The following is a 13,640-nucleotide window of genomic DNA, read 5'->3' on the forward strand; positions in this document are numbered from 1 at the left end:
TGATTAAAATTTCATATCTGCGCCGGTGGGCTGAGCTAAAACTTAGCCGCAGGGTGTCTGCTGAAGGTGTGACTGTTGACATTGCATTACTTATTGATCACAACTGACTGAGATGAGAGTTGGCCACCAACCAATGACAAACGAGCTGCACCGACCTTTGCTCTGCGAAAGTAATTTTGTTTTTCAAAAAACATCTCCTATAACTGGGTTCGTTTTGGGCAAAATGACAAGACATACCCTTAAATGATATTATTTTGTCAACTGCCTGAGGTTATACTGCTTTAATGGGATCACCTTTCAAGCATCCATCCATTTTCTGTTTATGTAGGACCAGGTTGCAGGGACCAACTCCTCTACGTCTTCTTTGGGCGACTGGCAAGTGCCCCCTCTACTCCTTATATTTTGTTGAGTATTTATCTTATTAATCTGTCCCAGTCGCGGCCATAAAATAATGATGTGGAAGAAGGAGAATGCCTATGGAGGAAAGTATATACATACGTCTGGGAAATTTTCATTTTGCCTTGGCTTGTATGCAAAATAGATAGCAGTTCACTTGTCAAATTCAACTGAAATTTAGCTCATTAAATTTCACTCTCTCTAATAACTAACAGATGAGTGACTGAAGCTCATCTCACATCTTTAATTAAAAGACAGAATATTGAAATAGTGCCCATTAAGAGAGGGATGTGAATGTCTGAGGACACACAGGACAGGTGTTTTCCCATGAGGTGTGTCCCTTGTCTGCTACTGTCTTACTCTCTAACCCACTTTCTGCCCCCTCCATTACCCTCCCTCACCACTCTGTCACTGACAATTAGCATGGGGCCATGACTTCATCCACTAACGGTTGTAAGAGGAGCAGACAGGGCTCCAGACTGTGGTGTGTGCAATATAGATGGCAGCCTTCTGCCTGTCTAACTGAGTTTTTGTCTCTCTTGTTTTCTACTCTGGCTTTTGTGCAATACTTGTTGTTGCATACAGGCATACATACTGCTACTCGTGTGGTGTCAGTGTCACGAAACCTGTCACTGTCTTATCTAATATACCTGCTGCCATTTTTGTGTGTGAAAAGTTAATTAGATTGAAGACTTTTGTATTTTGGAATGTTTGTTGGTTTCCTCACATAAACTGTTTTTGGACAGTGGGAGGAAGCCAGAGTACCCGGAGAGAACCCACGCATACACGGGGAGAACATGCAAACTCCACAAAAAGCCCCAGCTGTTAGTTGAACCTGGAACCTTCTTGCTATGAGGTGACGGTGCTAACCACCACACCACCGTGCAGCCCCCCTTCTGCAACATTTCTATTGAATTAATGTTAGGACTATGAATTGGTCATTCCAAAACTTGAACTTTCTTCTTTAATCATTCTGTGGTGGAGATACTTGCATCACAATCCACTTTCTCTTTAGAATCAGCTGGACAAATCTCCTGACATTTTCCATTATATTTATTGGTGTATAATTGTTACAACTCTATCAATAGTCACAAACAATCCAGGCTCACACATAAAACACTCCATTTTACAACACACTTAATTTACTTCACCGCACCCCTTCAGTGTTTTAGTCATGGAAAGCGGCAGGGCAATAACAATTACAACTACAATTGGTCAAAAAGTAGCGTTCATGTTAATACTTCCAAGAGGTTGAAATGGTACAAAATGACTAATTTTGTGTCATCAGTTGTATGTAAAGTACTGACATGTATACTATTATACATAGTGAATGAGTGAGAATAGGATTCTGGTAAAGCTCAGTGTGAAGTGCCGATGGTAAATGGGTAATAGACAAAGTTAGCAACTAGCTACTTAGCATAAGTAGCAAAGGTGACAATACTGTCTTGCTTAAAAGGATAGTGTATAATTTGTACCAGTATGAATGTTCAGTAATATGGGCTCATACTACGTAGTAGGTTCAACATAACCAACATAATCTTTGCTAAGCAGTACTATGACCCTGGTTATCAACTCTGCTAACAACTCTGTTTTCCAAATCTGAAGACACGTGTTCATGTTACACTGGTGGAGTTGGATCAGCTGACCACAGCCATTTATTTCTAGCAAACTGAAAGTAACAGCATACACACACATACATACATTCAGGGTGAACACAAGAAACTTGTGCTAAAGAAAAAATGGACCAGACTCAATGAATAATTCCCTATAATCCCTATAAAGACCAGTGAGCAGTGCTGACCAACATGTCATTGGGGTCATCAGGTAGGAACCTCTTTACATCAGTGTTTCGTCTAGTTGGGCCCAAGACACCTCCAGGAGGCTAGACAGTGATCACTGGCGTCCCAGAGTCACTCCCTTAATGCCAGCCATCACTGCTCCTCATACCACAACAACCGATCTTTTTTTCCACAAGCACAAGCTACCCCATTCTCTCACCAACTGCACAATAGTTATAGCGGGGTGGGGATACAAACCCTGGTCCGGGAAGGGGGTAGAAATAGAAGAGGTTCCTATTCCCACAAATAAGTAGGAATAGGATTCAATTCTGGTTCGGGTAAGGGGTAATAAAAGTATCGAGAGTGCCAGAGGTGGAGGCAGGACAAGACATACTAGCAGATTCAGCAGGCAAACTCACCTAAACAGTCCTATAATCATTAAAAGTGCCAGCAAAAACAAGAACAGATGTACATAGATACATCTACATGGCCGCTATACTGGCCAAGTTTTACATTTCACATCCAATTGTGGTTTTAATATTCAAGAGTTTGATGTAAAACAAAAAATTGGTCTTCAGTAATCACTGACAGATGCTCAACATGGAGTTTATCCATGTTAGGTGTTCAATAAGTGAAATACACGTGGTTGAAAAATAATTATCAAAGATAAGTGTCAAACCAGTTGTTTGTCAAGAAAGAATTTGGTTTATTTTCCCTGGTTAATACTTTGAGTCGTACTTAATTTGATGCACATAAATTTAGTGTTCGTCGTTCATGTTTTTGTCATCAGAAAGAAAAGTCATCGATATCCCTGCTGTTTCATTAGAACAAGAGTAGAACTGATGATTTACGATTGTGTATTTTATTCAATGTTTCCATTTTATTCTGTCTCTTGCAAAAAGCTTTTGAAAAGCAGCCAGTGTTGCATTTAAGTACAAACAGAAAAAAACAATTCAAACCAGTGAGTGGGCTTACTGCAAATCTCTATGTTCAATTTCCATTAATTCCAGGCTCTGAAGAATTCAATAACAAGTTTGTCTTTCCCATAATTTTAATTAGTTTTCGAAACATTTCATAAGATGTATGTGGTCGTGAACGTGAACATGCGGACATAATTTGAAGCAATTTGATTTCAATACATGGCACACTCATACACTGCAATCTGAAAATGACAGGGAAAACTTGTTTTGTGCATCAGTGATGATGTCAAGATTACAGAAAAAAATTACAGAAACTACAAAAAAGAAATTGCATATATCACAAAGGTTTCTTAAGACATATATAAAAAGGAGTCAGTTGTAGAAAAACCTTCAGCTCATAGAAAGTTCTGAGTGACAATTCGAAGTCATGGATTTATTTCTTATAATGTAAAAAAGTCCATGTGCCCTCTATCTTAGCCAATAAAGGAGCCAGAGCTGTGCAATACAGATTGATTAGATTCTCTTTCAGGCCACATGCTTTTTTCCCCTCCGCAGTAGTTGTTTTTCATTCAACCAGCCTGTCTGTGTGTGTTTAAATTGATTGATGCACGCAGGTACCGAGGTTGGAGGTGGAGAAGCGCTTGGAATGGATTAGGTTGGGGTGGGGGTGGGGGGGGCAAAGAGAAACAGAATGGGTGCGAATTGATTTTTCTGTAGCTCTGACATCGTCCGTGTGACTAAAGAGCATTAGACTGTTGAGTTATGACTGGCCGCCATCTAACATATATCTAACGTTATATATAAAGATCACATCAACAAGCACACGGGAAATCATGAAAAGGCATGAAAAAGATGTTTCAAAATCCCAGTAATTTTTTTTATTATTTTTTAAATTTTTTTATTTAGTTAGTAGTATTATTATTAGTATTGTTGTTTTATTGTTGTTAATTCAATCATTGTAAATATTTAAAAAAATGTTGAGCTACTTGACGAATTTGAATTTCCCCCCATTGGGGGATAAATAAAGTATTTTTCTATTCTTTCTATTCTATTCTAATCACAGTCATGGCTTTCATTGTAAAGAAACTGCTTCTGTCTTTGTCATCTTCAGCCATACCAAAAAGGTATCCATCGTTACAGTTGATGGAAGCAAAAACCTAAAACACGGACGGATAGTTAATAGATCTTATACCTGTTAAGATGTACGTTAGGAGGCACCAGAAGTGTACTGCAAGCATCTTAAGGCCTTTATTTACTTAATCCCTACATTTTTGCTGTCATTTTGCACAGTATCACTATATGGCTGAGTCAATACCATGCAGCTTGCCTCTTAATGACCGTGTCTGCTGATATCTCAGTTCAGTCCACTCAGCTCTCCTCGGCTCAGCGATGTGATAGGAACTGAGGGACACAGGCCCATGAGGGTTATTCCCTATTCTCAGGTGGTATTGACTGTTTGCGTGGACGCACAGTGGCGGTTAGAACGGAGGGAGAAAAGTGAGAATTGATTTCGCTCAAGATGTTTGGAACAAACCAAGTCTTAGGAGCTAAACAATTCATCCTCTTCGCCAACAGTATTCTTTTGGACAGCACTTGTCTTTAGTGTCCTTCTTTAGTACACTGAACCACAAAATGGTAAGACTGAGCATTAAAAACCAGCCAAAACCCCAGAGGTTTTTATGATGGTGGATTATTTTGACGTTTCATGGTAAGAAGTTGCAAGTGAATTAATCATCAAATCACTGGATTTAACTTTAGAGGGTTGCTTCTTGCGTCCTATCAGCAGTCTTTATGTTTGTTAGTATCACTATGGAAACCAAGGACTGCTGTTCTCTTCTATTATCAGGTAAGATGCTATAGATATTTTTTCCCCTTCTCTGATACTATTCTAGCCTTAGAAATGTTCCTCCACTTAAACGACTCATCTCGCCCTGATGTTACTTTTGTTTGGTAATGAATATATTATTGTATTTTAAACTTAAAAAGAGGAAACCGAAAAAAGGATTTCAACCAAAAATGCGATCGTTCTACGAGTCTGATCCAAGCGGTGTATCCAAACCAACAAACTATGCCACAGAAGACCAGTGTTGTCAGACCTGCTAACCACGATGAAGGATTTCTGCTTTGAATCTCCTGAACATCACCTACATGCTCAGAAAGCCAAGGTCAGACAGCCCATGTGTTCCATGTAAACTGTTTTCAGGGACTACTTGCAGGATGGAGTTGTATTGTTCTTGGCCGACCTTTACAATGGGGGAAGGCGGGCCCAATCAACATAATCATATTTCATATATCCACATTCACTGAATGAGAAAAAAGCTTAAGAGTCAGCGTCAAAGCATCTTAAGACCATTCTGTTTTTAATTTTTTTTTTCATTTTGTGGCATACACTTTATGTACAATTTTGAGTTTTTAAAGGGATTTAATAATCGCTGGAGTAGGACTTTAAATCTCAGTCTTTTGACAGACAGAATAGATTAAGATTAAGATCCGATTTATTGGTCATGCATACACACTAAATTTGTCCTCCGCTTTAAACACATCCAGGTTGGCACACACATGCACAGGGCCACACACTCAGACAGATGCCAACCTGGAGCGGTGGGCAGCCATTCAGCACCTGGGGAGCATTGCCTTGCTCAATGGCACCTCGGCCGTGACAAGGACGTGGACTGACACCCCTCCAGCTGTCAGTACCAATCTTATTTTGAGTGGCAGTGCCAACCTTCCGGTTATTGGATGGCCAACTCTAACCACTGAGCTACGGCCGACCGGAGCAGAAACGAAGACACAGGGTTTTGAGGGATCATCTTACGAGAGCAATGGGATTTTTTGCTAAGATGGATATATTGGAGAAAGACGGGAAACCTTTTGGGTTGAAAGCCTAAACAAGCAATACGCTTTAGAAGCAATCACAGAAAAAACCCCAACATACCGCCAACACTAGTTGTTAGCAAAACCACCCCAATGTTTCTTTAAATAAATGGTCTTAAGAGCTGTGTTGGAACGTTACTTTCCCCCCTTTTTCTGTTGCTTCTGCTGAGATTGTATTTTCTCTTTTTTCAGGTGAAAGTGAATATAACAGAAAGTCTGTAAATATAACAGAAAGTGTGTAAATATAACACTGGCATATTTTCCACCCCGCGACCCGACCGACGGATTCAGCGAGTATAGAAAATGGATGGATGGATATTTTCCACCAATAAACTTTTGATTTGTTCCAGCAGATAAAACACACATGTTTACAGTAGTAACAGTTGTATGGACCTCTTTGACATTAAACGCTGTTATTTGACCTTTTCATAAAATAATCATGTTTTTAGCAACCTTTACACAGTGAATTTACCCTCCACAAAAAAATAAATCAGCATTCCCTGAATTTCGATTCATGTGATTTACAAGCAACGGTTATATAACAAATGTGATTGAGAAAAAAACTTTTGACAGTGAACACAGAATTGAACTCTTTCAGATATTTGAATAGTTCAGGGAAACATTCGAAGTTTTTTTTTCCTGAAATCAAATTTCGTTTCAGAGAAAGGAAGGTGGCATTTGTATTAAGTATTTGGAGAGCAATTCTGGCCTCTGTTAGCATTTGCTGCCCTCTAGGCCAGAGCGGCTGTTAATGCATGCTGTACACAGTATTTGGCATTGAGAGGAATTCTGGTTGAACACACTGCGGTTCAAACCAACGCAATGGACCTCTTGGATAGTAAACTGTGAGAACTGCTCAAATTGCATTGAGGCTCTGCGTTAAAGGGATAGTTCGCCTCTTTTGACATGAAGCTGTATGACATCCCATATTAGCAATATCATTTATTACATTTGACTTACCCCCTGCTGCGTCCTGTGAGCCGCGTTCCAGCCTCGTGTTGGCGTTGACAAAGCTAGATAATAATGCTAATAATGCTTAAAAAATAAAGCGTTTTGCTTCTCAAAACAATATGCGTTCAAAAGAGTAATACATTTGCGTCACAAAATCGTTCACCAAAAAAAGTCAGACCTCACAACTGCTTGGCGCTATTTTCTCTCCCTTCGTATCACTGCGTGCTGTGTAAACCGTGCAGACCGAAGGGCAGACTGAGCAGTCCGCTGCTTCCGAGCAGCAAACACCGTAACAGGTGCGGCTGTCGGCAGGTGGCTGTACGCATTGATATGAAGTAACTAGCCGGACTACCTTTGTCAACGCCAAAACTCGGCTGGAACTCGGCTCACAGGACGCAGGAGGAGATAAGTCAATGTTCATAAATGATATTGCTAATATGGGATGTCATACAGCTTCATGTCAAAAGAGGCGAACTATCCCTTTAAGCTTAGTTGTTTACATATGAGGGAGAAATGACAAATGAATCAAAGATGGCTGTTAGCTATTCGGTTGGTTTGCTTAAACAGTGTTACAATTTATTTAGAATCCAGGCTGCAATTACAGGGTACGTTACTCAACTGAGTTCCAAACTACATTATGCACATAAATCTTTTTAATGTAGTGTGCAATGGAAAACAACAAAGGCTGCTGTAGTGCAAGTTAAAGCCTCACTTCAGTTGAAACACCTAACACAAATTACAGTCGGTGTTTTTGAATGTCCATATCTGCCTTGCACGAATGACTTAAATGAAAGCAAACACAATCTCCCTTCTCGTTCCATCCTCAACTAGCGCAATACCAGTAAATTATACTCTTCCCCGTTCTCTGCATTCTCCATCCTCTTCCTCTCAGTTTGGCACTTATACAGACAGTCGTCACACAGAGCACTTTCTTTGACCAGGTAAAAACTCTCCATCATCATAAGTGAGCTCGTCTGCTCAGTAAGAATGGGGTTCCTGTCCAGGTTGACCCTCTCCAGTTTGTCCAACTTCAAGAGGCAGCCGGGGTAGCGGGTGAATCGGTTGTCAGAGAGGCCAATGTGGCGGAGCTCTTTTAATAGACCAGTGGATGCTGGAAGAGCTTCGAGCTGGTTGAGTCCCAGGTTCAAGGTTTGGAGGTTCTTCAGCAGGCCGAGCTCATCGGGAAGGCTTGTCAGACGGTTGTTGCACAGGTTTAAAACCAACAGGCTCTGGAGGCGGCCGATCTTCACGGGGAGCTCCTCCAACTGTTGCAGAAGAAGCTACACATTTAATAAGAAACACTCACGTGTACCAAAATTGAAACAATAAATCACAATCGAACATAGAAAACAAGTCAAATGTCGAAGTTGGGCGTTTGGATCATCTTGTATTTAATCTTAAATCTCTTGAGATGAGGGCCACAACTGACTTGTAAAGTAACTGGTACTATAAAAAAAAAAAAAAAACACGTTGCAACTAATGAGGTTGATTGACAACTGGTCAGTAACATGATCGGGTGTTAAAAGAACATCCGAGTAAGGCAAAGTCTCTCAGAAGTGAAGATAAGCAGAGATTAGGCAGTCTGCAAAAAGAGCAACATAAAATGCAAAGACTTTGAATATTGCCCCATCATTCCCAATATGGGATAGAATTATTGCACATGTGAAGAAATCCCATTTCTAGAAAAGTTGAGATGTTTCGTAAAATGCAAGAAGATCTTATACCTGGAATTTTAAAGAATTAGTTTGAACTTTTAACCGTCACCGCCGACTACAAAGTGTTTAAATTGTTTAAATAAATCCATTATTTGATACCAGCAGCATATTCAAAAGTTTGGATAGATATGTTTACCATTGTGTTAAAACGCTCTTCCTTTTCATTATGCATTTTATTAGAGTAGAAATCATGATTTGCATTGCTCACGTTATAGGAACGACTAAATGTAAAAGGAACGGCTAAACAACAAATTACTGGATTAACCATATTGTCCTCATTAACGTTTTGTTCCCAAATAAGGGAAAATGTACATGTCGCCGTGACTGGAAAATGTAACTTTCTGAAACTTACGGCTGATGTTAAATTGAAGGCTAAAGAAAAAGTAGCAGTAGCATTATGAGTCATTCCATCCCAACTCATCTCAACATATTTTACTAAAAAACTAAAGGTTTTTGTAACGTTTCTGGCACCTTGACAAACAGATTTGAACTAGAGGGGCACTCACAGAGAGCATCCTTCACCAGAAACCATTCTTTTGACACAATCTCTTACGTTTCATTTGAATTGTTTCTTACAAATACATTTCATACGATCTTCTTTACAGGCATACAATAAAACAGCGCTGAAAACGTAACACCACCTCGGCTCCATTTTGGTGGCGGAAGAGGGATCCTCAGAATGTGATGTGGTGGTTCCCGCCCATTCAATTTGATTTAAAGGGATAGTTCCCCTCTTTTGACATGAAGCTGTATCCATCCATTATCTATACCACTGAATCCGTCGATTGGGTCGCGGGCGGGCTGGAGCCTATCCCAGCAGTCAATGGGCGAGAGGCGGGGTACACCCTGGACAGGTCGCCAGTCCATCGCAGGGCCACATAGAGACAAACGAGACAAACAACCACTCACACGCTCACACTCACTCCTAAGGACAATTTAGAGATGCCAATCAACCTAACATGCATGTTTTTTTTTGGACAGTGGGAGGAAGCCGGAGTACCCGGAGAGAACCCACACAAACACGGGGAGAACATGCAAACTCCACACAGAGAGGCCCCAGCTGGGTGTTGAACCTGGAACCTTCTTGCTGTGAGGCAACAGTGCTAACCACCACACCACCGTGCGGGCTGCATGGTGGTGAAGCTGTATGACATCCCATATTAGCAAGATCATTTATCAAAGGTAAAGGTAAACCTTGGCTTTGTCTACAGTTACGGCTGCTTGGACTGCATCCTGTAACTTAAATCTCGCATCTAAGTTACACGGTCAACTCCACTGTGGTCTCTGAATACTTTTAACTACAGACCTCACCACTGTGTCCTGTGACTGTTCGGCGTGTCCTGCAAGTGGCATGGCCAAGGGAAAGAAGACCAGCGGACAGTGAAAGACTAAGAAGCTCACCTTAAAGACGCTGCGTCCTGTGAGCCGAGTTCCAGCTGAGTTTTGGTGTTGATGAAGGTAGTCCAGCTAGTTGGCTGGGGCTTAAAAAATAAAGCGTTTTGCTTCTCAAAACAATATGCGTTCAAAAGAGTAATACATTTGCATCACAAAATCGTTCATCCAGAAAAAGTCATACCTCACAATCGCTTGGTGCTATTTTCTTTCCCTTCATATCAATGCGTTCAGCCACCTGCCGACAGCCGCGCCTGTTACGGTGTTTACTGCTCGGAAGCAGCGGACTGCTCAGTCTGCACTTCGGTCTGCACGGTCTACACAGCCCGTAGTGATACGAAGGGAGAGAAAATAGCGCCAAGCGATTGTGAGGTCTGACTTTTTCTGGATGAACGATTATGTGACGCAAATGTATTACTCTTTTGAATGCATATTGTTTTGAGAAGCAAAACACTTTATTTTTGTGGCCCCAGCCAACTAGCCGGACTACCTTCATCAACGCCAAAACTCAGCTGGAACTCGGCTCACAGGACGCAGCGGGGGTTAAGTCAAATTTAATAAATGATATTGCTAATATGGGATGTCAGCGAACTATCCCTTTAAAGTGTAATCACTTCGGCTGCCTGTCATACTCACATAATTGCTGTGCAGATCCAACACAGTGATGTGAGTGAAGTGATCGATGAAATCTGGGATCTTTCTGATGAGGTTCCTGCTCAGGTCCACTTCATTCAGGTCACAGAGCTTCTGGACGCTCTTTGGCACCGCGTCGATGCCTTTGAAACTGAGGTCCAGTCGCCGCTTCCCGTCCAGCGTCAGTTCCACGCAGTTCTGCACCGTCTTTAAGGTGAGCTTCTTAGTCTTTGACTGTCCGCTGGTCTTCTTTCCCTTGGCCATGCCACTTGCAGGACACGCCGAACAGTCACAGGACACAGTGGTGAGGTCTGTAGTTAAAAGTATTCAGAGACGACAGTGGAGTTGACCGTGTAACTTAGATGCGAGATTTAAGTTACAGGATGCAGTCCAAGCAGCCGTAACTGTAGACAAAGCCGAGGTTTACCTTTCTCCTCAGATCAACTGTTTGCAACATTATCACCCGATGTTCCATGACACAGCCAAATATTTAGCAGAGGCTTTACGTTTTTTAGTGGATCGTTCTGTTTTTAGTGTGCCAGTAAATCTGTTACACCGTACCAGCTTTTTATCCGACGCATCAACCACAAGGAAAGAGCACATTTGGACTTTTCCAGCTAGAAAACTTAACTGCACACCACGAAGCCACCAAAAGTAGTGTAACCCGGTCTGTTGTTAAACCAGCAGGATGTCGAAATGCTGCCAGCCTGGGGCACAGCCCTTTTACAGACTCTCTGCCTGGAGTCACTCTGCCAGACGTGACATTTGTTTTCGCTTGTTCCTCGGCAACTGCTGTGTGATCTGAGATGTACGGTGGCCGACACGTGCAAACGCGCTACAAACGGCGAAACAAATCCAACAGTACGCTGCTAGAGAAAAATGCGGCAATCACTCTAGCATGGGTTTTGGGGTCCCCGATGATTTCACCATCAGATCATTAGAAAATGATGCGGTGAAATAACTTTAAAATCACCACAGAGGTAGCTGGGGACGTGTAAAACAAGAATCTGGTGGAGTTTGCAGAAAACAATTTGATTTTCTTTTTTTTAAATTATTTTATCTGGCCATATGCATCATGCATTGGGCTCACACACTTTACCGTATGACGCGATGTAGACGGGCACTTTCATATGACCGTGCCTCTGCGAAGCGCAGATGGCGTGAGCGCAGTTCCTCCTCCCGGCTTTATTTTAGGAAGCGGGAGTTCATTCATTCTGTACATAATTATTTTATTCTAATAGTGCAGTGTTGAATGTTAGAATATTATTATTTTTGCACTATTGTGTAGGTTATTTAAATGTTCTATTTGTTCATTCAAAATCAGTAAAAAATTCTGGACTGCAATGTTTTGCTGTAAATAAACAGTTTTCTTTGTCTTCAACGGAAAATCAGTCAGACAATGAAGCAATGAGGACAGGACACGACTCAGAGGAAGACAGACACGTGAGCTGTTTTATGAAGTGGTAGTAATGCGAGATTAATTGATAATGCATTGAAAATGACACATCTGGAGTGTGTTTGCATCCAGGTGGAAAGAGCACACCTCCACAGCCTGTCCTTAGTGAGATCATGCATCCAAAAAGCTGTGGGTTTGCTGAGGGACCCCAGCGACATGGCATCCAGGAGCATGCAGCGGATGCACATCCCTCCGCTGCTGGTCAGAAACAGACAGGAGGTGAATGTGGGGTGTTTTTATGTTACATCAGAATGTGTCTGCAGAACTCTCAGAGCCCAGTCTCATCTGTTTTCAGTGTTTCTTCACATTTTTGATTAAACCGCGATGTTTATTGAAGCTCACTTTCAGAGGTGTTGATGAGTAGACTGGCCGAAGCTCTGGCACACAGAGAATAAAGGATGGGGGCTCCTAAAGAGTGGGTGAGCTTGGAGGCCAAGAAACACCAGGCTCTACAGGAGGGGGGGACTCTGAGGTCAAACCTGAGGGAACAGTAAATTGCTTCATAATTAGCTCAATTAACAGTAATTGTTCTATAGCAGTTACAGAGCGGTGCAAAAGGGCGAACATTCTTAAGCAAGGACAGCTCAGTTTGTCAGAAATCGAGCTGGAGGCAATATTTGGTTATCTATCTTGACTCCGGTCTTAAAGCTGAGCTGTGGTCATCATCACCAGGTTCTTTTTCACATCGACGACACAAACAGAATACTTACATGATTGCATTTATTCTACAATGAGGAAATGTCGTTTCCTTCGGTACATAGCGGGCATCCACAGGTTTCTTAATAGTATTGTTGGAGACTGATGTGCAGCAAGCGGGTGTGACCTAATGTCCTAAAGTGTTCAACGGAGGCCAGTAACAATGAGGATGCCCTGCAGTGCAGACAACAACAAATAATAGATCTCACCATGAAACTTCCTCAGTTGATTAGTTATACAAGTATGAAAAAAAAATGTATTACAAGTTTTAGAAATGTGTATGTTTAATTATGCAAATGAGGCATTATCTCATTAAATATGCGCACATTTGCATATATTTCCGGAAGATAGATCTGAACATATGATAAAGCCAGGGGCAAAATTCTTTTTTCATTTTGTTTACACACAAAATGAAAAGAAAATGACAGAGGGATTTCAGGATATCTGCTTTCATTTCCTAGGAAATCAAAATCTACTGTCCATAAAAACATCGATTTTTGCCATTTTTTTTTACTCTTATTATTTCATCTTTTTGTAATTATGTATACCGTATGACTCTGATATTATAGTATACTGTGATGTAGGGTGCCCAAGACTAGTCATTGAGCGCTATCACCCTGCAACTATTAGATGCGTACCTTCTCTAACACACCTGGATCAAATTAATGGCTTGTTACCAGGTCTCTGCAGAACTGAATGAATTCCGGTGAGGGAATTCAGCTATCCCAAGTGTCTTTAAAAGTTGCAAGGTGGTAGCACTTGAGGAATGGATTTAGACATCCCTTGAATATGTTATTTTTATTATCAGTGGCTATAGCGGTATGTTGAA

General features: G+C 41.3%; 1 protein-coding gene across 1 annotated transcript; it reads right to left on the reverse strand.

Annotated features, from left to right (window-relative positions):
• Nucleotides 1-7,469: 7,469 nt before the first annotated feature.
• Nucleotides 7,470-11,481, reverse strand: lrrc18b (leucine rich repeat containing 18b). Its single transcript, XM_075457490.1, has 2 exons — nucleotides 10,663-11,481; nucleotides 7,470-8,184 (listed from the first exon to the last, which is right to left on the reverse strand). The coding sequence occupies exons 1-2, from the start codon at nucleotides 10,921-10,923 to the stop codon at nucleotides 7,747-7,749; spliced, it is 699 nt and encodes a 232-aa protein (XP_075313605.1). The 5' UTR covers nucleotides 10,924-11,481; the 3' UTR covers nucleotides 7,470-7,746.
• Between the last annotated feature and the right edge of the window lie 2,159 nt (nucleotides 11,482-13,640).

This window comes from Odontesthes bonariensis, chromosome 23 (genome assembly GCF_027942865.1).
Source record: "Odontesthes bonariensis isolate fOdoBon6 chromosome 23, fOdoBon6.hap1, whole genome shotgun sequence".
NCBI classification, from domain to species: domain Eukaryota; kingdom Metazoa; phylum Chordata; class Actinopteri; order Atheriniformes; family Atherinopsidae; genus Odontesthes; species Odontesthes bonariensis.